This window comes from Onychomys torridus, chromosome 15 (genome assembly GCF_903995425.1).
Source record: "Onychomys torridus chromosome 15, mOncTor1.1, whole genome shotgun sequence".
Classification (NCBI taxonomy): Eukaryota; Metazoa; Chordata; class Mammalia; order Rodentia; family Cricetidae; genus Onychomys; species Onychomys torridus.
The window spans coordinates 77,061,619-77,088,204 of record NC_050457.1 but is presented as its reverse complement, the minus strand read 5'-3'; the positions used below and the strand labels follow the sequence as shown (position 1 = coordinate 77,088,204).

Below are 26,586 nucleotides of genomic sequence, written 5' to 3'. Positions count from 1 at the left end.
GAGGTAGAGTTTGGAGGGTGGTGGGTGGGGTTGGAAAGAAAAATTTTCCAAATGTAGGGAACAAGTGGGTAGTACAAGACACGGACAGAGCGAAGCCTGGATAAGCACTATTGAGCTTTGCAGTCTGGCGATTTGATTTCTTTAGCACCTGTAAGCCAAATTCTGGGGCTGCCTAGGCTACTGTGATGGTTATCCAACAATACAGGTCCATTTAACATGGAGATTTTGAAGACTTGAACAATTTGTAAAAACTCTAAGAAGAATTACATAGGTTATTTGGAAATCAATGTGGTGGTTTCTCAGAAAACTGATCTACTACAAGACCCAGTTATACCACTCTTGGGCATATACCCAAAGGACACTCAATTATACCACAAGGACACTTGCTCAACTATGTTCAAGGTAGTTTTATTTATAATAGCCAGAACCTAGAAATAATCTATATGTCCCTCAACTGAAGAACAGTTAAAGAAAATGTGGTACATTTACACAATGGAGTATTACTCAGCTGTAAAAAACAATGACATCAAGAAATTTGAAGACAAATGGATGGAACTAGAAAAAAAAAATCATCCTGAGTGAGGTAACCCAGACCCAGAAAGACAAACATGGTATGTACTCAATTATTAGCTGTAAAATAAAGGATAACTATACTACAACCCACAGACCCAGAGAACCATTAGGTAACAAGGAAGGTTCAAGGGGGGAATGCCCAGATATCCCTGGGAAGGGGAAATAGAAGAGACTTTGTGTGTGGACTGCAGGTGGGCGGGGATGGGAACATGAGCGATCAGGCTGAGGGGGGAAAGGGAGATAGTACTGAAAGAGACTACTGGAAGTGGGGGCGTGTTTCAGGGTCAGATAAAAACCTGGTATGAGAGAGTCTCCCAAGAATCTACAAGGATGACCTCAACTAAGACTCCTAGCAATAGTGGATACATAACCTGAACTGGCCATCTCCTGTGACCAGGCAAGACTTCATGTGGAGGGAGCCACATAACCTTCGATCTACAGTCTGTCCTGACTATGGGGTGTGCTGGGGTAAGGGTGGCCTAGAGATTGAGGGAGTGGCCAACCAATGACCAGTCTAGCCTAAAACCCATGGCAGGAGAGTCATGAAACCCCTGACAATGTCTAGAGCACTGAGGCCCACAGGCTGGATGACCCAGAGACCTGTGACAGAACCAGACATGACTGGAGGGGAAATGCCTAATGATATTCTGATATACTCATAGATTGGTGCCCAGCCCAACTGTCATTAGAGGCTTCATCCAGCAACTGAGGGAAACAGATGCAGACCCACAGCCAAACATTAGGTGGAGCCTGAGGAATCCTGCAGAAGAGGGGAAGTATAGATTGTAGGAGCCAGAGGGGTCAAGGATACCGCAAGAAAACCCACAGAATCAACTAACCTGGGCTCACAGAAACTGAACCGACAACGAAGGAGCCTGTGTGGGTCTGACCTGGGAACTCTCTCTATATGTTACAGTTGTGCAGTTTGGTCCTCTTGTGGGATTCCTAACAGTGGGAGCTGTAACGTGAATCTTAAATGGTATTATAATAAAAAAAACCTGGGAATCAGATATTGGGGTAAATGCTGAAAGATCAGAGACTCAAAGGAACAAGCCATTGCCACATCTTACCTCTAGGACTCCTCAGCCTGAAAAAGTCTTTAGTTCCTGTCTCCTCACGCCTTATGTACCTTTCTCCACCCAGCCATTAAAGGTGTGTGTGTGCTTCCCAAGATTGGGATTAAAGGTGTGTGCCACCACTGCCTGGCCTCTATGTTTAATCTAGTGGCTTGTTCTGTTCAGACCAATTTTATTAGGGTACACAGTATATCACCATAGGGAGCATGGGCTATCTCTGACTCTTTTACTAGCTTTTGGGATCCTACTACTCATACTGGGTCATCTTGTCTAGCCTTAATACATGGGAGGTGCTTAGTCTTACTGCAACTTGATACGCCATGTTTTGTTGATATCCGTGGGAGACCTGCCCTTTTCTGAAACAGAGGAGTGAATTGGGGATGAGAATAGGGATGGTGGTGGGGAGGGACTGGAAGGAGAGGAGGGAGGAGAAACTGTTGCCAGGAGGTAAAATAAACAAATCAATCAATTAATTAAAAAGAATTACATAGATCAGAAATAGTAACAAAATGAAGAAAAAAAATTGAATGACATCATGAGTATATTAGCTGGATGTAAAGTGATTTATTCCCAGATATGTACAATGATAGGCTGTTAGTAAAAGTCCAGTGCCAGCTGTGGGATTCCTACTCTCATCCTCCTGTTCAGGAGTGTTTGGAGACCCCCAAAACAATGTAGGCTATTGCTATTGCTGGTAAGACCTTCCTGCTGAAGACACCATACATACTGGCATTGAGAAATCAAGTTGATGCTGACCAGGAAACTTCTGTTCTACTGCTTAGCATTCATAGTACTGGGAAAGAAAGTCACCAGCAATCTCACAAAGCTGTGTACCTTGTGATCCACAGTGATGATCTGAGTGACAAGTGATGCCCATGAATTCAATAGTGGTACAGTGTTATGGCAGTAACCAATGGCTTTCTGATGGGACTTAGGGCCTTATCTACAGGATAAAGTGCATGCCTGATTCCTTAAATCTGGCCATGAACTTATGTTTGGGGAGTTGATAGGCCCCAATGGTGAAACTACTAAATGTCATTTTGTCAAATGGACATAGTATCAATTTTCCTTCTAAATTCCTATTTCTATACCCATGGATTAGTGCAGCCTCTAGACCCTTTTTTGTTTGTTTCTCAAATTGTTCTGTCTCTCTTTTTTAATATTTTAATTGAAATAGAACTACATCACATCCCCTCTCCTTTTACTCTCTAACCCCTCCCAGTTACCCTACCTTGAATCCCTCTCATGACCTGCATTGTGGAGTGGATAGCTTCTTTTTCATTGGTTATATATATTCTCTCTCTCTCTCTCTCTCTCTCTCTCTCTCTCTCTCTCTCTCTCTCACACACACACACACACACACACACACACACACACACACAGAGAACCTGCTGTGACTGATTTTGTTGTTTGTGTTAAATGGTTTCAAAGCTGACCACTGTGCATTGGACAACCAATTAAGAGGCTCCTTCTCCAAGCAGTCAGTAGTTGCATAAAGTGACCATAGGTGGGAGGCTTTAGGAGGGGAATTGAAGAATATAAATGATGTGACATAGAAATGGAATAATGGGGGTGGTCTCAACTAGGGAGGAGTAAAGGGGATCAATACAGAAAGAGAAGGCAGGACAAGGGACAAATAACACTAAGGTTGTTTCATAGAGCTTCAAGGAATCATAATATTTTATATTTACCCTAAAACTACACACACAAACACACAAGCACACAAACACACACACACACACACACACACACACACACACACACACACACCACAACTTAAAGGATGTTAAGCCACTTGGGCTGACAGTGCTCCACAAGAACCACAGACTAATAAAAACCCCAGTGCCGGGCTTGATAAACCTCCTTTTGAACGATTGGTTAGAATAATCCAAGTAACTTCCCAAACAATATAGATGTAGCCCTTGATTGCCTTTTAGGGGTTGAGGGTAGGCTCCTAGTACTGAAGACATCACACACTTGGAACACACAACTCAAAAGACTCAAGATGGATCTGACCTGAGAAATTCTGCCCTACAGTCCAGCTTCCATGGTCCCAGAAAAGACTATGCAGGCTGCCAAGAGAGGGAAGCAATTGAACAGCCTTTTCTACCTGTAACCATGTAACCTATGAACCATGACAAGTACCAATATGACAAGATATGAATAAAGGTGCAAGAAGTGTCACTTTTGAGAACAAAGAGGAGTACATGGGAAGATTTGGAGGGTGGTAAAGGGAAGTGGGAAATGATGTAATAAGAATATCAACATATAAATGAAATAATTATGAAAAAGAGGTGTCACTCACATGTTGGTGGCAGTCAACAGTTGTCTAATTGGACTTAAGGTCTATTCAGCAGGAAGGAAATCATGTCTGGCACTGGAAACCCAGTCAGCTTCCCTGCAATGGTGAGGTCATGAACTTTAGAAAAGAATCTACTACCGCTGCCACTTTGTAGGCCAGCACCATTCCTAACTTTCTAGATTTTATCCTCATACCCACAGATAAGTGTAGCTACTATCCCTCATCAAAGAAGCCTGTCTTTACATCAAATGGAGATCAAGCAATTGTGGGGAGCCCCAATGTATACAGCACATCACAGTTGGCGATGGCTCAGGGAACACCACAGAAAAGTGGGTCAGAAGGACTCTGAGAGCCAGAATACCAGGAAGTCTTCTGCAGAACAATCTCTACTACAAATGGCTGCATAAACAAGACTGGAACAATAGCATCACCAGTGGACATACTAATACGGAAGGGCAAGAATTTTGCGGGGTCTTGGCTCTAAACAAAGAACTACAGCTTTTAGACCTTAAAAAAGTCTCAGTGCAGTTAATAGTTGTGAATGTAGAAACTCACAGCTGGTCCAAGTGCAGAGTAAGTGTCTGAAGAATATTCAGCCACAAATATGACATCTATATTATGCCACCTCCCCAAAGTTCAGGAACCAGCATGGAAGAGGGGCTATAAAGAGGCTGGGAAGTACCAGAGTGAAACAGTGCATTCTAGACTCGCCAGGACTATTGCACTCATAAATCCACAGCCGTGTATTTTATTGTATAGTTGCCTGCACAAGACCAACTTCATTAATATTCCTGCATGGATGTATGAAAGGGTGGTGAGCCCCAACTCCTAGCTGAGGAATTATTGACAGTTGATATCTCTTGAGGGAGGAAGAGTCGGTTTTCTTTAAGGGTGTGGCCCCTGATAGTTCTATGATACTGTAGTGGATGGCCCCATAAACATGAGTATATGGGTAGCACAAACCAGAACTAGTAGGTTATAAAAAAAAAAAAAAGAGAGAGGCTGGGGATTTAGCTCAGTGGTAGAGCACTTTGCCTAGCAAGCACAAGGCCCTGGGTTCTGTCCTCAGTTCCAACAGAAAAAAAAAGAGGACAGGGATTTGGGAGGGGTTGTAGGGCCAGGTTTAATCTGGAAGGAGTATGAGTTGAATATGTTCCAAACTGTATGCATATTGAAATTCTCAAAAGATTTATAAAAAAAAAAAATCATGTTTAAGGGTTGGTATGTAAAAATGAAAAAAAAATTAAAATTAAAATAAAAAGGTATGAGGCAGTTAAAACATTATGAAAAGTTAGAATTTACCAAAACTCACAGACACAAGCGCATGCACACAGTGCCATTTACAGTTGAGTCAAATGTGAAGGTGCAGAATTAACCACACAGATGCAAAACTACCCAGCATGCAGAGAGCCAGCTCCTCTGGGTGCTTTGAAGGTCAGGGGAAGTTATGCACCACATGGTCTCCAGCCTCTGGTGTGCTTGGCAATCCTAGTGTGACTTGATTTGAAGCTCTTGTTCCATCTTTGCTTCTCTGGTCTCATGGCATACCTTCCCTGTGTTTCTATCATGGAGTCTTTCTCTTTCCTCATAGACTCCAGTCACATTGGATTTAGGGCCATCCATAATAACATCTGTGGTGCCTCTATCTTCTGCTTTAATCACCTTTGAGGGCAGCAAGATGGCTCAGCAAGTGGAACTCAGTCCTGATGGTTTGAGCAATCCTTGGGACTCTTATGGTAGAAGGAGAGAATCAGCTTCTTCAAGTCGTTTTCTGACCTCCACACACATGCTATGGTATGCTTATGTGAATGCATGTGCACATATTCAACAAATGCAATAAAATATCTATAAAGTCTTCTTTGCAGGTATTAGGGAGTAGGACTTCTTCAGATATGTGGGAGACATTCAACAGTTCAACCTACAGCCCTACCCCATAAGTCAGTATCATTAACTAAATGTTCTCCCTTACACCAAGCAGGAATGTGTTTAACACCAGCTGTGCCCAGTATGGATGTTTATGAACAGTTGTGCATGTGTGTCAGTGTGTACTCTGGTACATCATTGGTGCACCCAAAATGGACACATGACCTCTGGTGGGTACAAAAGGATATACCACAGGGCTTGGGTTTGACACATGACCCTTGGTGGGCACACTGAGGTAGATTGCAGCCTTGGGTGGACACATATCTGAGGTTTGAACTCCTGAGAATTCCTGAGCAAGATTCTTGCACCCTCACTCCATGGTGGGGCTCTTGTGAGAAAATTAGAAAGGGTTAAGAAAATAGGACAAGTAAATGAAGGGGCTAGGAGCAAACATGGATTCAGGTGGAGTCCAACTCCCCTGGTCCCAAAGGATGTCAGATATGGTTGGCTTTGTGATAGGCTAGGCCTGAGGCAGGCCCTGGGGCCAGGTCACAGTGTAGGCTGTTGAAGCATCACCACAGTGGGTGGGGGGGTTGCCACAGCTGATGGGTGAAGGAAATCCCACACACGGGGAGAGGCTCCAACAGTACCTACAAGTAGAAAGTCAACTTTCCTGGGTGATGCCATACCCTCCTCAAACCACCACACTGATGCATGCTTCTACCCAGAATGCACCAGTGCTCTTGGCCCCTATCCTCACCTACACACTGTCAGGCTTTTAAGGGTTTAGCTGTTGCAGGACTGTGAGTGTTTCCTTATGGTTCTTTGATAATGAATGAGTCTGAGCCCTTTCACTGGATTCTGACCACTTAGCCACCCTCCTTTGGAGTGAATCTGCTGAAGTTTGGATCTGGAATGTACGCCAATGTGCCTCTGTCCTAAAGGTTTGGTTTCTAGTTTCACATTGTTAGGAGGTAGTTGACCCTTTAGGAAGCAGAGCCTAGTGGAGGGGGTTAGGTCAGAGGGAATGCTCTTGAAGGGGATTGTGTTCCTGTTCTAACCTCCAGTTCTTCCTCCCTGTCATGTTTCATTTTGATACTCATTATTGCCATGATGGTTTTGCTGCTATTGCCCAGAGCCAATAGGACCAACCAACCAGTCATGGGCTGGAATCTCCAAAGCTGTGAGTGAAAACAACCTCTTTCTCTTTATGAGCTGGTTTTCTTGGGTGTTTGCTTCAGTACTAAAGATGAATCACTCGGTATCCATTCATGATTTTTGTATCAAAGAACCACCATTTTATTGATTTGTAAGAGATCTTTACATATTCAGAGCATACACTTCCCACTCCCTTGCTCCTTTGGACCTTTTCTGAATCATGTGTTGTAGTTAGCACTAGGCAAGTCAACCTCCAGTCACTGATGTTCTTCATAGTTCCTTCTAGGTTTGGATGCTTGGAAGAGCAGCTGATGGTTCCAGGGATATTATAGTGGCTGCCCCAGTCCTGGGGCATCATCTACATAGGGTTCCCTGTGTTTTCTCAAGGTGCTTGTCCATATCACTCATCTCTGAGAGTTTTGGCTCCCACTTAGCCCTCATGACTTCTCCTCTTATGCTGTGCAGGGCATAGTGTGGACAGCTAAAAGCTGGAGGCTGGGAAGAAGCGGGGGATGGGAAGTAGTTCCAGCCCTGTGTATGTCCTGAGCACAGACATTGGCTAGTGTACTCCTCCCTAAATCCCACAGCAAGCACAGCTTTATGTGTAGCTTCAGAGTGGCTTGCAGTATAAACAGTGGCCACGATCAAACAAGAGTTGATCTATCACCCTTGAGGCTGCTATGGCCAGCATTCAGGCAGTGAGCCCCAGCAGTGAGGCTTTTGCTCACTATGTGGATCTGGGGTCAAGGTAGTTGATTCTCCAATAATTTTTCAGAGGACCAAAACCTGAAGGAAGTGAGGTTTTTTTTTGAGGGGTGGAGGGGGATCTGGCATAGGTCATGTGGATGGAAGTGTTTGTTCTATCATGGGTTATAGGGAGACTATTGTATTGTCATGGTGTTGATAACTACATAACTTGTTACAAGTCATACTAGACCAAGCATAAGGAGGTTTCCTTTAGGTGTGGCTTGGTCTCCCAATGTCCAAGGAATCCCTCCAGTCACAGAATAGGATATAGAACCTAGAGGCCCACTCAGAAGATCCCAGAATTTGACTCTGAAAGGAGATCTCAGACAGCTGTTGTGGTTGGGCCAGGGGACAGAGTCTGGATGTGGAGGGAGCTAACAGGATGCTAACTGGAGAAAGACTGGAGGAAGGTGGGCAGGTAGACAATGTGTCCTACTGAAATGAGCAGGTGAGTGCCAAAGGGAGTGCCACATACATCTCAGGGGTATGGACTTGGAGCAGGGTCATTGCTACACCTAGCACACCTGTGAGAGAGTCCCACATATGAACTTGCTCCAGGTTTGGGAGAAGCAGGTGTAGAGGTGCATGGGAGATGTAAAGTGAGGTAGGAGACATGCTGAGGGGTATTCAGATGGAAGTGTTCTCTCTAGGGGAGCTGGACCCAGCCCTCTTTCCCATGTATGAGCAGATAAGCTGGGATGTGGTACATGATAACAGCCAAGAAACACATGGCAGCATGGATGAGCCTGTTTCCAACATATATTTCTTTTATTATTTGTAAGGACCCATACAAGGTACTATGAAGACAAAAAGCAGATGCTGACAACACCTGGATAGCTACATGGAGCCATTCCTCAGAGAGGAGACAGTAAACCTGGGCTTTCTCAGATACACTGCAGTCGTGAAGCCAGTAGCCCTGCATTTCCACCTGGTGGCACACTCAGATCCCTCATGCCAATGTCTGCTTGCAGAGAACACCTACGTTTGCCTCTTCCAAACAGACATGTGGTACCATTTCTGTGGGATACAGGCCAGGCCAAAGTTCACATTTATTAACTCAAAGGAAAATCATGACATCCACTTTTCACTCCAGGGGCTAAAGCCAGCACTCTGTGGGAAGGTGGTTCTTGTTTTACCTTCTTCCTATGGTTTTGCTAATTACTCTTGTAAACAAAAACAGGGACATCAGCAAACAGAGTTGAACAAACTAACCTTGCATTTTGAGAATAATTTTGATTCACACATACATATGATTTTAAAAAGCCATTTATAACATGGATAATGTCCATTGATGTGATGGGAGCCTCTGGGAAATCAAACCCTAGAGTGGGTGTTTCCCCAAAGATCAGGCAGGACTCCAGGCCAAGGACATGATCTTTTCCCTTGGAACCCTGTGCAGAGCAGGTGTCCAGGGGTTGGGACACACTGTGAGGAACACACTTTCTCTGTGGCCTTCAATTCCATATTGAAATTACCACAAGCTGAACGGGTCTCCCAGGGGCTAGGAGTAGGGTTGTATCCCAACTTTATTTCATGTCTATTTATCTCAGCCATAAAGGAAAAAAACATAGAATCTCTGGCCACTTGCACCAAGTCCCTTGTCCTCCATGGCTCAGAACAGACCCTATGTGCGTGTAATATATGATCAGGATGCTAAGGTCACAGGGTCTACTCAGAGCCAAGCACCAGGAAAGCACTTGGCATGTGTTAACCATCTTTTCTACCTTCTACACAGTAGACAAAACAGGATACTTGACATTGTAAATTTGAGCAAAAGAAGGGATCTAGGCAGCTACTGTGAGCACGAGGATTCTGACACAGTGTATATACAGGTACCAAGGTCCCTCTCCTAGAGTTCAGGGGACAGCAAGATCTGTTCTTCTAGGGTGACCACAGATAGGGGAGTCAGCCTTGCAGGGACCAGATACCAGCCAAGTATTTTCCACCCAGTAGGGACAGGGACACAGCTGACCTCACTGTAGAGATGTGTGTTCTTACAACCACATACACACAGAGGCCTCTTCTTTTGTAGCATGAATTGGGTGTGAACAGTCAAACACTGAAGCCCGTGCTTTGATTGTTTTTCCACACAGCAAAGGGGAAGGGTGGACGTGGCTCTGCTTTCTTGATGCCTGGGTTTCCTTTACTGGCTCCCTGTCCTGCTGTTGTGAGATGGCCCACTTGGCTGCTGTCTCCTTCCACTTTACACCAGCAGCCAGTGCCGCAGCTGGAAAGAAAGCATCGTTTATTCAGAAGTGAGGAGCAGACCTTACAATTGTCACTTTTGGGCCAGTGGCCCTGTGATGAAATCAAGATGGACTCATCTCTGCAGGTGGCACCACTAGCCTATGGGGAGCTTACCACTGGTGGATGCCACTCTTGAGGGGCACCAAGAGCCAAAGGCCCGGTACACTTTTAAGTACTGAATTGCTTGATGAAGAAGAGACATGGAAACTGGTTCAGTGGCTAATGTGTGTAATCACAACACTCAGGAGGCTGAAGCAGGAGGATTGCTATGAGTTTGAGGCTAGTCTGGGCTACGGTAATATTCTGTCTCAACAAAAGAAAAAAAAAGCAGAATAAAGCCAAAATGAAACAGAACCAACATAACAACAAATAATCATGCCTGTGGAGCTCAGTTGCTTAGAAGGCCAGAGTACTGGCCAGCATATTTGTGACCAGCAGTTGAAGTGAGACATGCAGGACATCTTTAGATCCAGGGCTGGCTCCATATTATCCTCCTACTGATTTCTGAGTGGCCCAGTAGTGTCCTTTTCCCTTGCATGCTAAAACTGTTGGGTCCATTCCAGGGGGTGCTGCACTCCAAAGCCTGTTTTGCTGGGTGTGGTCCAGGAGCAAGTGGAGGGGGCATCGTGGATGGTGCTGATGGTGCTGATGGTGCTGATGGTGCTGGTGATGCGGGGATTGATACCAGAAGCCTCCTGTCCTGCTGCCTCCTCAACATGTTTCTGATCATGAGCCATTTGTGGACACACACTGACTGGAGAGATCTGTGCTGCTAAGTGTTTTCAAAACACGGCTCATAAGACTGTTGTCTGACACATTGAACCAGAGATAGAAGAGAGGCCATGGCCATTGCTGCCACATGATAATCTTTTGGTTTCCTCTCACATGTCTCTTTGGGGCTTCTTCAGTCCTGGTCTGAACATGCCACAGCATGGCCTGAGGTGGGCAGAGCCTAAGGCAGTCTGCAGGTTAGGCCTACACAGGCACTGGCCAATGGTGGTATGGGGCCCAGAAAAGAAACAGAATTCTGGCTGAAGATACACAGAGGAGGGCCAGAACCCAGAATTCTGTCCAAGTGCAGCAGCTCTGGGGACAGCCCCAGCCCCTCTGTCCCTGTCACCAACAGAAGCAGGCAATTAGGTGATAGTTAGAGAAAGCGGGGTACAGGGTGACTTAGATTTTAAAAACCAGGAACACTGAGCTCTGAGCAAGGAACATCAAGAACTAGAACCCAGAACCTAGAGCCCAGAGTTCAGGGTCCAGGACAGGAGATGTTGCAGCTGGCACAATATAACATGGTTATGTGTGGGATACTAGAAAAAGTGACTGACATGTGTGAATCCAGAGATGGAACAAATGAGGCTCAAATCATAGCTATTAGAGCAGTGGATATGATTAGAGAAACAGGGCTAAATTATGGGCTGTTGACATAATGGAATATTACTGAGCAGGCAAGATGGATGGACCAGAGCTACACTCAGATTTCTGACCAAAGGGAATGACAAGACTGAACTTACCATCTGAGACAGCTTCAGTTGAACACCACAGGTATCCATGGGGTTTGCAAGACACTGGACATCAGATGGCCATGGTTAAATATGATACCTCAGGAAGAATGAATGAAGCAGCTACCCAGACTATTGCCTGGAAGGTGTCTGGATTTCAGAGTGCAGTCAGAGCCCAGGAAACTCCCTGGAATGTGAAGGACCTATGTGGCTGGAGCTCGCTGGACAGAGCAGCAAAGAGCACCTACAGAGATGGGCTGAGTCCCGAGCAGCAAGTGTGATACCAGAGGAGCCTTGGGACAAGGTATGGGAACTGGCCCTGAGGGACCTGTGGGGCTGGATCAGTGCCTGCTCCTGCAGCTGGGTTGGAAACCCTTACTCAAGCCTGCGAGATGGCTGAGAGACAGATCCATGTCGATGCTTCTTAGGACCCACCCAACAAGTCTTAAAAAGCACACCTCCAAAGATCCAAGGAGCTCCAAGGATATTTAAAGGTGTTGAAAATATTCAGTTAGGTGTGTTGACATATTCCTCTAATACCAGCACTCAGAAAGCTGAAGCAGGTTTGTCTCTGTGAATTCAAGCCAGCCTGGTCTGTATAGCAAGTTACAGACCAACCAGAGTTACATAATGAAACCCTGTCTAAAATAAAAACCAAACCCAAACAAAATATCCAATATATAGAGGTCTGGGAGAGGGCTCAGTTGGAAAGTGCTTGCTTTGCCAGCATGAGGACCTGAGTTCAACCCCAGGAATCTGTAGAAATGTCAGGCATGGTCCTGAGGATGACACCAGAATATCCTAGGGTGTTTTTCCAGCCTCCACAGGCATGCACACCTACACATGCATGCATTGACTCCCACCCCAGCATGCACACACAGATGTTACAAAAAATATCCAGGATGCAATAAGAAAAAGCCACACACCTTGGCTCTGATTAAACTTTACCAGGAACAAAAAGCAAAATTAAAAAAATCTCTAGTGAGCAAAGCCTGACACCGACTCCAACTGACAGAAAAGTTCAAATCTTAGATAATCTCACTGTGTTTGTTCAAAAGTTAAAAGGAGACATAGAAGATACAAAAGGATCCAAAACAAACCTCAAAGAAGAAACTGTGACAGGCAAGAGGGTAAGCCTTCTGCACAGGCTCACAGAAGATTACACATTCCAAAAAAACACTGACTAATTTTAAAACGAATGGATGGATCAATAAAGGCAGAAGAAGTTCTCAGTGATTCAGTAAGCACAGAAGCATGGTCAAGGAGATACATCAGAAAGCATCCAAAGGTACAGAGGAAAATGCAGGGAGTGAGCAGATAATGTATGGACCAGTGACCAGAGCCACTGTGCAACTGTGCCCCTGAAATCCAAATACAAAAGCATCTAAGTGTGGATAGGAGTCCCAAAGGAGCCAGGCACACACTCTAGAGTGCAGGGACAAAACAGAAGAGTAAAGGAACATTTTAAAGCACAGCTGTGAAGGGCCCTTAGGACTGGGGGGCTGTGAACTTTCAGGGAGACAGGCAAAATGAAATAGTTATAGACTCCTGAAGGTGGGGAGTCGGTTGTGAGAGTTCATTAAGGAGATGTCTCAAGGATTGTTTTTGAGAATCCAGAAAATGATCCTGGAAGGAAAATGCACAGCGAAAATGTGGTGAAGTCATGAACAGCGAGAACTCATGAACCCCAGGTCGTGGTTCTCGCAAAGCAGTGACACAGCAAACCCACAGCAGCGATGTCTAACTTGTGGGCTAAAAGGATGGAATGTAAGCCAACGACTTGGTAGCCAATAGCAGGGTTAAGTCATTGTAAGTGGTATTCAAAAGGTAAGTGAGATACTAACTTTGGACTTTGAGGGAACTGTGTGCCACCCTCAAAGACAACTACTTAAAGAATTGAAACACGCCAGTTCCAAGCAAGTTGAAACAGATCAGAGGAGTAAGAAGCAGCAAAAAGCTCAACCAAGAGAAGGAAACGAGGGGGAAAATAGAAACAAAACCGGACTAACAGTTAAAGGTGTCAAGATGAAGCGCCCCATATGTGAGTGGCTCAGTCGACCTCATTGGATGATCAGCTGAAACTTGAGGCCCATGTTAGTGTGGCAAAAGACACCCAAGTCTTCCGGCCACTGAGAAAGGGAAAGGGATGCTTTTACACATGCCCAAGATACCAGGTGCAGCTCCAGTCACCACCAGAGCATTGTGGGAGGAGGGAACAGCCTCTGCACATGCGCGCTCCTAGCACATGTCACCTGCCCGTGGGACACAAGAACTCACCTGGCTCTCAGAGAGGGCAGAAGTGAACCCAGGGGTCTGAGGATCCTCCTCTTTCATTGGTGCCTCCCCGGCCTCCTGCTTTCTCCATGGACACCTGACCAGGCCTGACTCTACTCTCACTCAGTTTGGCCTCCCTGCCCTCAGGTACCCTGATGGACATCTGACTAACTCTAAGCTTTCATGAGCCGTTCCTTGTGAACCCCAGCCCTCCTGGCCCTGCTTCCTGAGTTACTTCAGGCCCTCTGTCTCACGGTCCTTTTCCTGTCATCTCTCCAAGAATGGAGGGCATAGATCCCAGAGACTCTCACATTTGTCCCCACAGGGCTCTTCCCCTCATGCAGGCATCCCTGCCAATGTCATCCTGGCTGCTCATCTCCATGAACAACTTCTACTGCCCTGTCTACCACCTCAGGCTTCTGGGTGGCCCTAGATAGCGTCAAAGATCAGCTGGTGTGCCAAGTGCTTTTCTGTACACAGCCTCCGGGTCTTCGGGGCTGCTAGAGCAGCTGTGGGTCCTGTGGGTGTTAGGGCAGTCAGAGGATACTATTCAAGTCTCTCTGAATCGCCTCCGAGGTTGAACAGGGTGTCAGACTCACCGTGAACTGGCGCACCTCCCCTCTGTCCACTAGCTGGCGGTCTTTCTCAGGTGTGATGGCATAGGCCAGTTTCTAAGAGAGAATGGGGTTGTTGGTATGGCATGGGGCCCAGGTTGGCATAGATAAGCCAGCACCCATTATACAATGAGGACTCCCACAAAAGGAGTCAGGCTCAGGGGCCACAGCCTCAGGTCCTTAACTCTGAATGAGAGCAAACCAACGATGCTCTGATACACAGTGCGTGCAGTGTTAGCTGAGATCTCTCTTCCTCAGTGGATGCATGCAGGTCCCTCAGGGTCTGTTACTTACCCCCACATGAAGTATTGCTTCCTTCTACTCATCCGTTCTTAGAGCCTGGAGGTTACCTGGTCCCCCAGAATAAACTTCAGGTCCCAGGATTGTCTTTAATTCTCAACTGGACACTGGCAGCCCTATTCCTTCTAAGTTTGGGAGCAGAAGGGCTGTCCTCTGACCATACACTCTGTTCTGTTCTAGACCCAGTATGGCCAGTCTGACAGAGGGACCTCAGAGTGCCAGTCCGTGAGATGAGGGACCTGCTGCAGTATCCAACACCAAGGGACACTAGGGCTGCATGGTGTAGTCCTTTGGCCCCACAGGTACAATGGGCTTTGCTGCTCAATCCAGGGAAACTGCTTTAAGAAGCCCCTGGAACTCAAGTGTGGATGGTATCTGGGAACTATTAGTCCACTCACAATTCCATCATATAAGGTCTTACTCCTCCAGGAATAGTAGCCAGGGCAGGTCAAGCAGGACATGTAGGCAAAGACTGGTATCACACAGACACATGGATGCAAATCATATAGATACACTGGCACACGTGCACACAAAGACAAATAGGTATGTATCGTCAGTCATAGATGTGATGTGTGCATACACACACACACACACACACACACACACACACACACACAGTCACAATTGTAGGCACACCAGAACACACAAACACAAATATGGCATACACATACATGCCCCTCTTTTCTGTTACACCAGCCTATTATTGCCATCATGTCCCGACCTCCAGCCTCCCGCAGGCTGAGATGGTCCAGGGATGGGGACACCTGAACTATTTAGGGTGAGGAGCCCCCTTGAAAACACCCACCTCTCGGAAGGACCCTGGCAGGCTGCAGAACTTATAGGTTGCATAAATTGGCACCATGGCCATTGAGGATGTGGCAATGATCCAGCCCAGTGCATTGGCCCAGTCTGGGAAGATGTAGTCTCCATAGTGTGGGGGTCTGAAGGTCACAATGCTGACCACGACCACATACTGAAATAAATGGGCACAGAGGTCAGGCACAAAGGCAGGTGCGAAGATAGAGCAGAAAACCAGCAAGTGATCTACAGAAGGTCTCCTAGCCACATAAGCCACAAGTGCCATCCCCCGCCAGGCTACCTGGGCCTGGCCTAAGCAATATGACATCTTCCTGAGGCACCAATGGTATACCTGTACACATGCTGTGTAGCTACACATGTACTTTATTTCTACATTACATATAAGTGTGCTTACATGTGTGCCTACCAGACTGCTTGTGCCTATACTGCACCCAATATATGCACTATGTATTTATACCCTATGCTTGCATGTGCACAGTGTACTTAAACACGTGCTCATACTACCCCTGTACTTTGTACACATGATTGGCATGAACTGCATAATTACACATGGTCTTTGTACCTGGGCATAATAGCCCTTCCAAGCATCGGAAGTCCAGTCAGTGTGCCTTAGGATGCATTTTTTTTTTTAGGGGCAAATTCTACTTGTGTATTTCTCAGGGTCAGCAAAGTTTACTGTCCATCTTGGAAAATACATTTGGACCCACATATCTCATACTTGTTTTTGTTCCAGCAGATGACACATTTCTTATAAAGCACTGTGTCTGATAAAGCCACACCCCTACATGTAAGTTGATTTTGATCTGGTCAGTTTGTTTGGGAGTGTGATATGCTGCAGAGGTCACATAATAACATGCCTTCAGTGTGCACTGCCTGCTGTGGCCAGGAGATAACACAGTCACTTAGAGAAACATGAGGTAACATTTTTTTTTTCTGCTAAGGTCATAACTTTATATAAAATGGGTTTTAAAATTAGGTTTAAAATTACATAAATTATGCTTCCATGAAGTTGGTGGGATGAACTGCTTAGCATAATTTATAGGTTTTCTCTAATACCATGAAGCAATATAGAATAGAGCTCAAATACTTCATTGTGTCTCCTAAGATTGAGGTCAGCTCTTTCATGTTGGGGAGGGGGCTTATCAACTAGGAGATAGGATAGTTAAGAAAGGATCAACTGTTTCAGTCAGAGACAAGAAGCCAGTGCAAGGGTTGTGGATTTAGCTCAGTGGCAGAGCACTTGCTTAGCAAGCGCAAGGCCCTGGGTTTGATCCTCAGCTCAAAAGAAGGAGGAGGAGGAGGAGGAGGAGGAGGAGGAGGAGGAGGAGGAGGAGGAGAAGAGGAAGAAGAGGAAGAAGAGGAAGAAGAGGAAGAAGAGGAAGAAGAGGAAGAAGAGGAAGAAGAGGAAGAAGAGGAAGAAGAGGAAGAAGAAGAAGCAGCCGCCGCCGCCGCCGCCGCCGCCGCCAGTGCTGTGGGGTTTCCCAGGCAGGTCCCCCTGGTCATTGACACTGGCTGTATTCTACCTATGACCAACTGAGTGGGTGTAAGTGTTTCCTTCAGGCTGCAGAGGGTTGTAAGCTGGCTTGTGTAGCTACATATATCAGTTGGATCTACGTCACTGCTAATCGCTGCATGAATCAAGGTGAACTCTCTGACATCTTTCTCAGTGATCTCAAGGCATTGTAATGGATTCAAGGGCAGAGGCAAGAAGTGTCAAGGCCCATGGTTCTTACCAGGAGGAAGCAGGGGCTGACCAGTTTCCAGCATAGCCGCCAGTACAGGTTGGGTCTCTGCCCTGTCATCTGCTTGATGTCATCGCTGAATTGCTGGACACCTAAGGGGAAGAGACAGCCGTGGGACTGGTCATGAAGCTAGGCATACATAGGTTCTTTACACCAGGGCCTCACCCCTCAGACCCCATATCCTCGACTATACTCAGCCTGCGCTAATTGACTCTGATGATGCCTCCAAGAGGCCTGTGATCTGCTGGGTGAATTGAGGGCCCAGCAATACTTTGTCCCTACCCTGCTAGAGTTCCTTCTCCAGGTCCCCCATCCTTCCTACCACCTTCTGCAAACAGTAATTTCTCACCTGTCAAATACTGTGGCAAAACACATCCAACACAAAACTTACTATTTTGAGGGTCAGCTTAATGGCTGCATCACTACCTTCCATCTTCAGAGTTTTCTCATCTTCCCCAACTGAGACTCTGTCCATTCATCTCCAAATCCCACCCCAACTCTTAGCATTCCACTCTGTGTCTAGGGACTTGGTCCCTTGAGGGATCATATGTAGGTGGCACCACAGTATATGTCCTTCAGGGACTTGCTTGCTTCAGTTAGCATGTGTCCCTGAGGTTCATCCATGTTGGAACATGTGCCAGAATCTCTCCCTTTTTAAAGGATGAATATTCCAGTGTGCATGTGTGTATGTGTGTAATGTTTTTTAATTTAAAGCTGTCTCTAGACATTTAATAACTGGTATTTCTCCTAGCCGTACACTTTAGAAACATCCTTCAGCAATATTATTCAGCTTTTCTTATTCAGGAATTGGTAAGGAGATCTTAACTGTGACTCTCTTCACCCACTTCTGGCCTGGTCTCTGGATCATGAGACTGCAGTGGGGTGCCCAGCTTTGAAAAGCTCAGCAGACATCATGGTCTCATTAGAATGAGTCTCTTACTGGATCTCTGATCAAGGTCTCCTGCTTAGAGCTCCATTCAAGTTCCAGGACACCACTAGAACCACACTGTGGCAAAAAGACTGGGAGTGGGTGGGAAAGGGTGGACCCCAGCCAAATACTTGAGGCCCCTAGGATCCTGCAGCTCTTAGGAGGCCTGTGAGCAGCTCTAGACCCCCAGGGACATTTAGCACATACATGGCTGATGGGCTATTCTCACAGGAGGACCTATGGTTCTGACTTATGCTCAAGCAACTCAGCTGGTCAAGGGGCCTGTCCAGTAGGTACATGTGAGATGCACCTGTGGGAAGTGGCCATGGTTTGACATCCATCTCACAGACCAACTGAATTATATGACCAAGGTCTCTGCAATGACATGGAGACCAGACTGCCCAGATGGAGCTGAAGCTATTCTGTGCTTGTTGGTAGAGTCCTGGCTAGCTGGATGGGGGTATTTACCTTTTGCCAGTTTGTCATAAAGGGCCCAGCATTCAATAAGCCTTACTCTCCCACACAACACACCCTCTCTGAACATCTCTAACCACACATGACTTCCCAGGTAGCCACTTGGCTGGCTGTCCTTCTTGATTCAGTAGACAGGCCCTGGCCATATACCCTGTGATGCCATGAGAGCCAACTTCTAGAGTCCAGTGTAATCCAAATGCCTCTTTTCAAAGTGGTTTTGACCGAAAGCAAGCCAGAAGCCATTAGCCCAGCTGACACATTTGTGCCACAGTGCTGGTCTGACCAAGACTTACCATAAAACCAGGCCACCCCAATGGCTTCAATGAGCACACCAAAGAGGATGGACGTGCCAGCTGCAAAATGGTCCAACAGTGTGAAGACATAGATGCCACCCTGGAAGAGAAGGAGCTTGGGGACAGCTGTAGCAGCTGTCTATCAAAAAAATTTCCCTAAAAGGTAACCCATCCTGTGAGTTCACTCTGGAGATATATCCTGTTCATAAGCAACAGAGACACTCAAATTCCAAGCTTGGTGGTGTCACCTTAGTAGAAGTGGCCAAGATACCACAGACAGGACTCTGCCACTTTCCATCCCTTCTCCACCCCTAGGAAGGCAGCTTCAGTGGAAGGGGCATTCTGGATGTTGTTTAAATGCTGAACTCTCTCTGGAACTAGCTTCCAGACTGTGTTTGCCCTGCCTGTGACTACAGGGAAGTAGGTTTATTTGAGGGAGAGGATGAGGCTTATTAGAAATGATGCAGTGTATCTGTTCCCATGGCCACCAGCTGTGCTGCCAGGCACCAGGGCTGACACATCAGGGGCAGGCAACTACATACATTGGTGACGCAGAAGAGGGACAGCAGGAAGGTGGCCAGGACAATGCCAAGAGTGAAGAGCTCCCGGTGCCGATGTAGTAGCTGGAACTCATCAACAAGCCCAGTGATCACAGACTCCATGCCCCCCATCTGTAGGACACAGAGAATGGTGGTTGACACTACTCTCCTAGTGATTGATTTTTCATTTACTGAGTATACGCTCAGGGTAGGTGTGAAGGGAATGTACAACAGACTTGGGGTAAGACAAGAAGAGCCCTTGATAAGGCTCCCTGGCTGACACAGGCCTCAGAAAGATTCTATGGATGGCAGCCACAGTTACCTTGAAGTCACTGGGCCTACTAAGTGCCAAGTGGCTGAAAGTCTTACAAGAGTGATGGGGTGCATGACTAAAGGAAACTCTCCCTCCCTCAAGCACAGCCCCAGGCTGGGCATTGGATATGTCCTCAAGTTGAACTACAATGGGACTAGCCAGGTAGGGCCTGGGGTCTGCAAGCAATGCACATAAGATGTGCCATCCTGAATATAAGACAAGAAACTCATGGGCTACCAGCTGGGTGTATGATGGAGGTGGGTCTGTGGTATGAGATCCATGCTCTTGGGAAGAGTGGTTCCTGGTTCAGGATTTCCAGGAAGCATATAATTGCTGAGCTCAGTCAGGGTGTGTAAATGGCATGGGGCAGCCCAAAGCTGCTACCAGCCAATTCTGATATTAGGACTCAGTATATGGTCTTGAGCAGTTGATGGGGCTGACAGGGTCTAAGAGTGCTCATTGGCCCTAGCCCTTTTGAAGTTGTACACCAGGAGGCTGCAAAGAGTTTCCAAGGCCCAGCCTGTGCTACAGCCAGCATCTGACCATCATAAGGGGGTCCAGAGGTCAGGGAAGGCCTTGCTGAGCAGGGGTGTCCAGTCACTCTGCCTTTATGAGCCAACCTTTTAACTACTGGGGCTCTGCTGTGTGTGCTCAGACCCTGATACTGGATTTGGGAAGAAAAGAGTAAGCTACAATTCAACGACTACCAGTCAGGTCCAGAGAGGGTCTACAGTGGTCATGGGGATGTTTGAACCTGTGCCAAGCACATGAGGTTTGAGAACTGTTTGGGGTCAAGCCTTGCCCAGTAGGGCATTATCCCCAGGAACAAGCCAACAATGAGGCACAGCTGTGGAGCTTGAGGTATGCATTACTCACAGCACTGTCGATACCCAGAGTGAGCAGCATGAGGAAGAAGACAGCAGCCCAGGCCGAGGACAGTGGGAGTGTGGCAATTGCCTCAGGGTAGATGATGAAGATCAGCCCAGGTCCTACAGGCAGAAACCCTCATCACTGCCACAAACTTGCTCCTTGCTTCCCCTCTTGTCACACCCAGAGCTCACCACAGCCACAGTTTGCCTCCCAATACCCTACTTGTCACAGTTTGCTTGCTGCTGCCCCACCATCCTGAAAGGTCTCTTAGCCAGCCAATGTGGCCAATGCTCAGATCACTTGGGACTCTCCCTTGCTGCTTTCCTTCTGTTTCTCCTCAGGAGTCCTGCTTCCTGAGAATGTAGCAGACACTGGCTGGAGTGCCCCAAGAGCACATGGTAGACAGTCACCTGAGAGATCTGCTCAGCCAGTTTGCACCACTGTTCCCCAACTCACGTTTGTCCATAAGAATAGGAGGAGTAAAATAAAAACATGGGTCAGAGAAAAGGATCGGCAGATACTTCTGCCTCAGATGTCTTTCCAGTTAGCTTTCCTGCAGAGATCATGCATGCCCCCACACGTGCACTAACACACACACACACACACACACACACACACACACACACACACACACACAGACACATACACTATAAAGTCTGGAGATTGAACTCAGGCTCTCATGCTCTCGTGACAAGCACTTAATCGACTGAGCCATCTTTCCAGTTCTTCATGTTGAAATTTAATTGAAGATAGATTGATAATGAGATAGTAGGACCTTTAAGAGTTACTGGGTTAAGGGGGCACCACCCTCATGAAGAGGTTGTTTATCTATAGGTGTTGAATTACATCTCTCAGAAGTGGGTCTCTTGGGACTGGATTGATGTTACATTTTGGATGTAGAACTTTCTGATCATCCATGTATTGAAGACCTAGTCCACAGTTTCTGGTGTGTTGAAGGTGGTTGGATCTTGGGGAAATCAATACCATTGGTGGATGAATTCATTCTGAATGGGCTCTTGTGGGGGGATCTAGCTGGGGGAAGTAGGTCATATGCATGTCCTTGGTTTCTTAGCCATCAGGAGCTCAGAAGCTTGTCTTACCATACTGAACCCACCATGAAGTTCTGTCTTACCACATGCCCAAAGTGATGACCAAGGGATCCTGGGCTCAGATCACTGAAACTGAGCCCAAACAAGCCTTCTCTTTTTTCAAACTGATTTTCTTATGTATTTTATCACAGTGATGGAAGGCTGATGAGTATAACTTATTGTAGAGAGTGGGCACTTACAAAGCAAGGCTACGTGTTTAGCCCAACTGCACTGGGCTGCTTCCTTTCTCTCTCTTCCATCTGGAGGCCCTCACCAAAGACACACTCACGGTTGTGTGCTCTTAGACCTCTGTAAACTAAATTAACCTTTGTAAAGTCATTGAGCTTCGGACATTTTGTTACAGAAAAAATGGATGAAAACATCACGTCACCTGGCCACACTGAGTCCCCCCTCCTTTGCTACTCTTAGTCATAACTTCTGGGTGTGGAGAGACATTTGGTGTCCAAAACAATGTCCAAAAGTCAGGCAAATGAGAAGGAAGCGGAGGTCATTTGCCAAAGACTCCAGGACTTTTCTGATTAGACCCAAATCTCATCCAAGCCTGCCATGATCTCTGGACACTCACTAGGAAACATTGATAGCTGATGTCAGAAACAAGCTGCTTCAATTTGGCAAGCCAAGTTGAAGCCTAGTACCTTCCTGTCCTGACACTACATGACTGGAAAAGCTCAGTCTTCCCTTCCCCTGAGCTTTACATACTCCACCACGGCATGAACTCCTAGGGGACTCAAATGACAATGTCTGATGATGTCCACTCAGACCTCCACACACTATCTACAGGGAACAGGCTGAGGGACTAAGGTGTTGGTTGAACCACTTGGTTTCATGTGAGCCCAGCACAGACAGTATGGAGGAAGCGGAGCAGGAAGAACCTGGGCGTTGGGCTGGGGCTGGTAAGCCACACAACCACAGGCTGGCCATGGTGGTTCTCATTTGACTCAGCAGTTCTTATACCCAGCATCCTTTGGGTCTTGTCATGTCCTTCTGGCCTCACTCCCGAGGGAGAGCGAGATGTGGTGGGTGGGGGCTCACCATCTGTGGCCACATCCCCGATGGGCACGTTGTGCTTCTGGGCCATGTACCCCAGGAAGGAGAAGACGACGAAGCCAGAGGAGAAGCTTGTCAGGGAGTTAATAGATGTGGTGATGATTGCATCCCTGTAGGAACAAGACAGACTATCCTGGTACCAGTTAAGCTGTGGCTCTGGGAAGCCAGCTGTTATTACCCATTTTCAGCATCTAGGGAAGGGGATGGGCAGGCTCGGAGGGCAGCTCCTGAGAGGAGCACTATCAAAGCACCTTCGACTGGGAGAACCTTTCTGGTACTCCTGGGTTCTGTCAGGGTTCAGGACAGTGGAAAAGATAACCACCCTGTGTCCCACTTACACAGCCATCATGGCACTGGGTCACCTCATCAGGAATCCTGGAACCTGGGCATACACAGGTTTAGGGGTGGTAAAAGAAAGTTTTCCTGCACACATGGGGATGCTAAGGTGGCTGGTCAGGTGAATCCACACTAAGCACTGACAATCAGGGATGGAGGCAAGCCTGGAGACCACTGGGAAAGTCAGGGTTCTCCACTGTGGCCAGTCTACACTGGAGGACCCAAACACGTCCCTGTAGAGTGCCCACCTAGGCACACACCTGGGCTCCACATAGGACCTGCCTCAGGACTGTGGTCCACACCCGCCCTCCACTTTATTTCCCTCCATGCAACCTCCTTTGGTGACTCGGAACCATTTCTCTGTTTATTCTATATTTTCAGTGCCCACTAAGCTCGAAGAGGGCAGATCTCAGGATCGACTGCTTCTGTTTTTAGGAGGAAATGCTGCATTTTAGGTTTAGAACTTTCTGATGGGGTTCCAGCATGTAGTTGTAGGTGACTCAGGCTAAGCTTCTCAGCACCAGGGAAATGCTCCCAGGCCCAGGATCCCTCAGTTTAGGCTATGAGGGCTAGAGTTAAGTACCCTAGATGAAGGTCTTAGGTAAATCAACCCTGAGCAGAGGAGAGGAAATCCATGGGGGGTAGGGGGTGGGGGTGAGAGTGAGGATGGAGAATAGCAAAAGGGAGAAATAGATGATGGTGCATCTGCAGAGGAAGGGCTAGTCTGCCACCTTGTCCTGGGGATCTGACTCTTCCCTGAAGGTGACACATGTCACCTCATGTCTCAGTATCTTCTTTAAAGTGAGATGCAAGATTTTGTTGGAAGATGGTATGTGATTTTTCCTCCAGGAATGCTTCATTTCCAAGAGGCAGACCCTGGGCTCAGTGACACTGACTAGGTTTTGCAGACCATCCCCCAGCAATGGTAGCTTGAGGCTTACCTATAGCAGTTGTTGGTGAACTTATTGTAACTGGAGAAGGCAATCAGCACCCCAAAACCAATGCCCAGGGAGAAGCACACCTGGGTGGCAGCATCAATCCACACCTGTCACAGCCAGAGACAGGAGAGCATGAGACATGATTAGAGAGAATTGTGGGATGCAAGTTATACCAGAGGGGAGAGTGGGAGCTGTCATGAGGCAATCTTCCAAATGACAGCACAGGCTTCCCAATGATACTCCATGTTCACCTCCAGCTGAGGCGGCAAAAGTTCTCAGCAAATGGGATTTACATGCTTGGCGGTGGTAGGCACCTGTCTCAGGAAATGAGCCTTCCTACATCCCTGGCCTGAAAGGGCATGGAGAAAGGGAGGTTGTATGTCTGTGTATCAACTTGTGGTTTCAGGGAGCACATGCCCAGAGCCCCAGGCAACCTGAGGCCAGACATAGATGTCCGGGAATAGCAGGTCCATTTCTCTATTTGTGAAAAGAAAGGTGCAAGAATTGATGGTTGTACCAAAATGATAAAGTCAGGGGTAACCTGCTTGGGTTAGGGTCATGCTCAGATATAGGGAGCTGGGCCGAACAGCTACTGCATAGCCCTTTTCCAGGGATCTACCACCTGAATTATTTGGGATCTGACAGTACTAGGAGTTGTTCCTGAGCATCATGTAGCCCAGGGTAACTCAGAGGTCTCAGCACTGAGCAAGAATATCAGAATCTGTCACTGGGATCTGCAGTGGACAAGCTGAGGATGTCTGAAGTAGCTGTCCTGAGTTTGTGGAGCAGAGGACCTGATGCTGCTGAGGAGCCCTGTACCATGGGAGCCAAGGCAACAAGGGACCTGGCATCTCTCTCTTTTGGGTAGCAATGGCAAGAGCTTCGGGCTATCTCAGTGTTGGGGACTACATGTTTGACAACAGCTGGCCATCCAGGAGGTCAAGGTTGCAGAGACAACTAGTTCCTCAGCATGGTGGAGAGGTCAGGTCCAGAGTGGTTGAGCAGGTGGTCAGTCAGTAGAGGGTTCCTGCTTAGCTGTCCTGTGTGGCCCCTCTGTTACAGCAAGCTCACCCATCGAGGTGGTTCAGGTAGGAACAATATCACCAACAAGTTCTGGTTTCTCACGTAGTCCCAGTGTTCACCCAGTTTATTCCCCCAGAGATTTTGGTGTGCCATTCATAAGGTTCTCAACACGCACTTTGCTTGGGCCTCTGTCGCACCCCACTCAGTGTCTCCCTGGGTCCTGCTCAGAAGCCTGGCTGACCTTACCTGGAGCACTTTCCCACAGGGTACTAGAAACAACTTCCTTTTTTTTTCCTTCATTGGTTCTTTCTGTTTATATATTTGATTATCTAGGTACTTGTTTCTATCATGTATCATTCAATCATCTATTAGCAATCAAATTAAGTATCAATACTTATCTAGCATCTATCTACCTATTGTCTACCTTCCATCCATCCAGTCTTGCCATCACCTTAATTTTTCACAACCTCTCATCTTTGTGACTTGCCTTTTTTTTTTTCTCAGCACCTCACATGCAGTCTCTCTGCTTTCTTTTGTGGGGTGCATGTCCGCTTGCTGAGACTCTAGTGACCTTCACTTTTTCTTTCTTTCTTGAATTCTCAAACATAGACTCATGATGATACAGTCCCTGCTGAGTCTTCCTTACCCCGATCATCTCAGCCCATTCTTGCCTGCTTCTGCCTCAGGTTTATATCAGGCAGCAAACTCCTAAAGGACCTCGTGACTCAGACCCAGTATGGATCTGCAGCCCTTCAGCCTTCCAGCCCTCCTGCCCTACCCCATTGGAGACCCACAAACCTCCTGTCCTACATCCAGTCTCAGTAGAAATCTACACCCTTCTAGCAGGACTACCGGTGTCTAAGCTTCCTTGTTGTCTTTGGGGTTTATCATCTGTCCTGACCCAGATCACATGACTTCCAACAACCCCTCACGGAATTCTGTCACGAGTACATCTCAAAGATGGCTGCTTTCATTGCTCTCCAAAGATGGAGCTGCCCTTTTCCCCTCTCAGGAACCTCTCCTATAGCCTGAAAGAGCCCATATTTCATGAGGCCTCCAAATTTTCTAACCTAGAATAACTCCTTCCTTTACTTAAGATTAAGAAACCTTCAGTGGGGTCAGGAATTCAGACTCCCAAAGATGGACCTTAGTTCATGGGGCCCTAAGGCAGCTCAGCCCTGAAGAAAATTAATTCAGAGCCACAGATTGTGCTCTTGATGACAATTTACATACACACACACACACACACACACACACACACACACACACACACACACCCCTCCTGGGACCAGTAGTGTCACAGGTGAAGGAGATGAAGGGTGTTCAGGGTGCTCTGACTGGCATACCCTTCTCCCTGTGGAGAGCCAGAGATGGCCATTTCCCTGTCTCGTTCTCTCCATCTCAGCTCCCTTAAATGTCTTATGATCCCTCCTCCACTAACCCTGCCTATGAAGGAGACAGGTGAACAGGCCAGCCTGTATCTGCTGACCTCACAT

General features: G+C 47.1%; 1 protein-coding gene across 1 annotated transcript in view; it reads right to left on the bottom strand.

Moving 5' to 3' along the window:
• Window positions 1–8,463: 8,463 nt before the first annotated feature.
• The window catches only part of Slc6a3 (solute carrier family 6 member 3), a 40,593-nt gene continuing 22,470 nt past the window's right edge, over window positions 8,464–26,586 (bottom strand). Inside the window, exons 6-14 of the mRNA XM_036206934.1 lie at window positions 24,071–24,174; window positions 22,779–22,903; window positions 20,644–20,756; window positions 19,458–19,586; window positions 18,916–19,015; window positions 17,212–17,312; window positions 15,465–15,632; window positions 14,345–14,416; window positions 8,464–9,946 (exon numbers count right to left, since the gene is read on the bottom strand). Of these exons, the coding sequence (XP_036062827.1) occupies window positions 9,923–9,946; window positions 14,345–14,416; window positions 15,465–15,632; window positions 17,212–17,312; window positions 18,916–19,015; window positions 19,458–19,586; window positions 20,644–20,756; window positions 22,779–22,903; window positions 24,071–24,174 (936 nt within the window). The 3' untranslated portion in view covers window positions 8,464–9,922. The remainder of the gene's footprint in view (window positions 9,947–14,344; window positions 14,417–15,464; window positions 15,633–17,211; window positions 17,313–18,915; window positions 19,016–19,457; window positions 19,587–20,643; window positions 20,757–22,778; window positions 22,904–24,070; window positions 24,175–26,586) is intronic.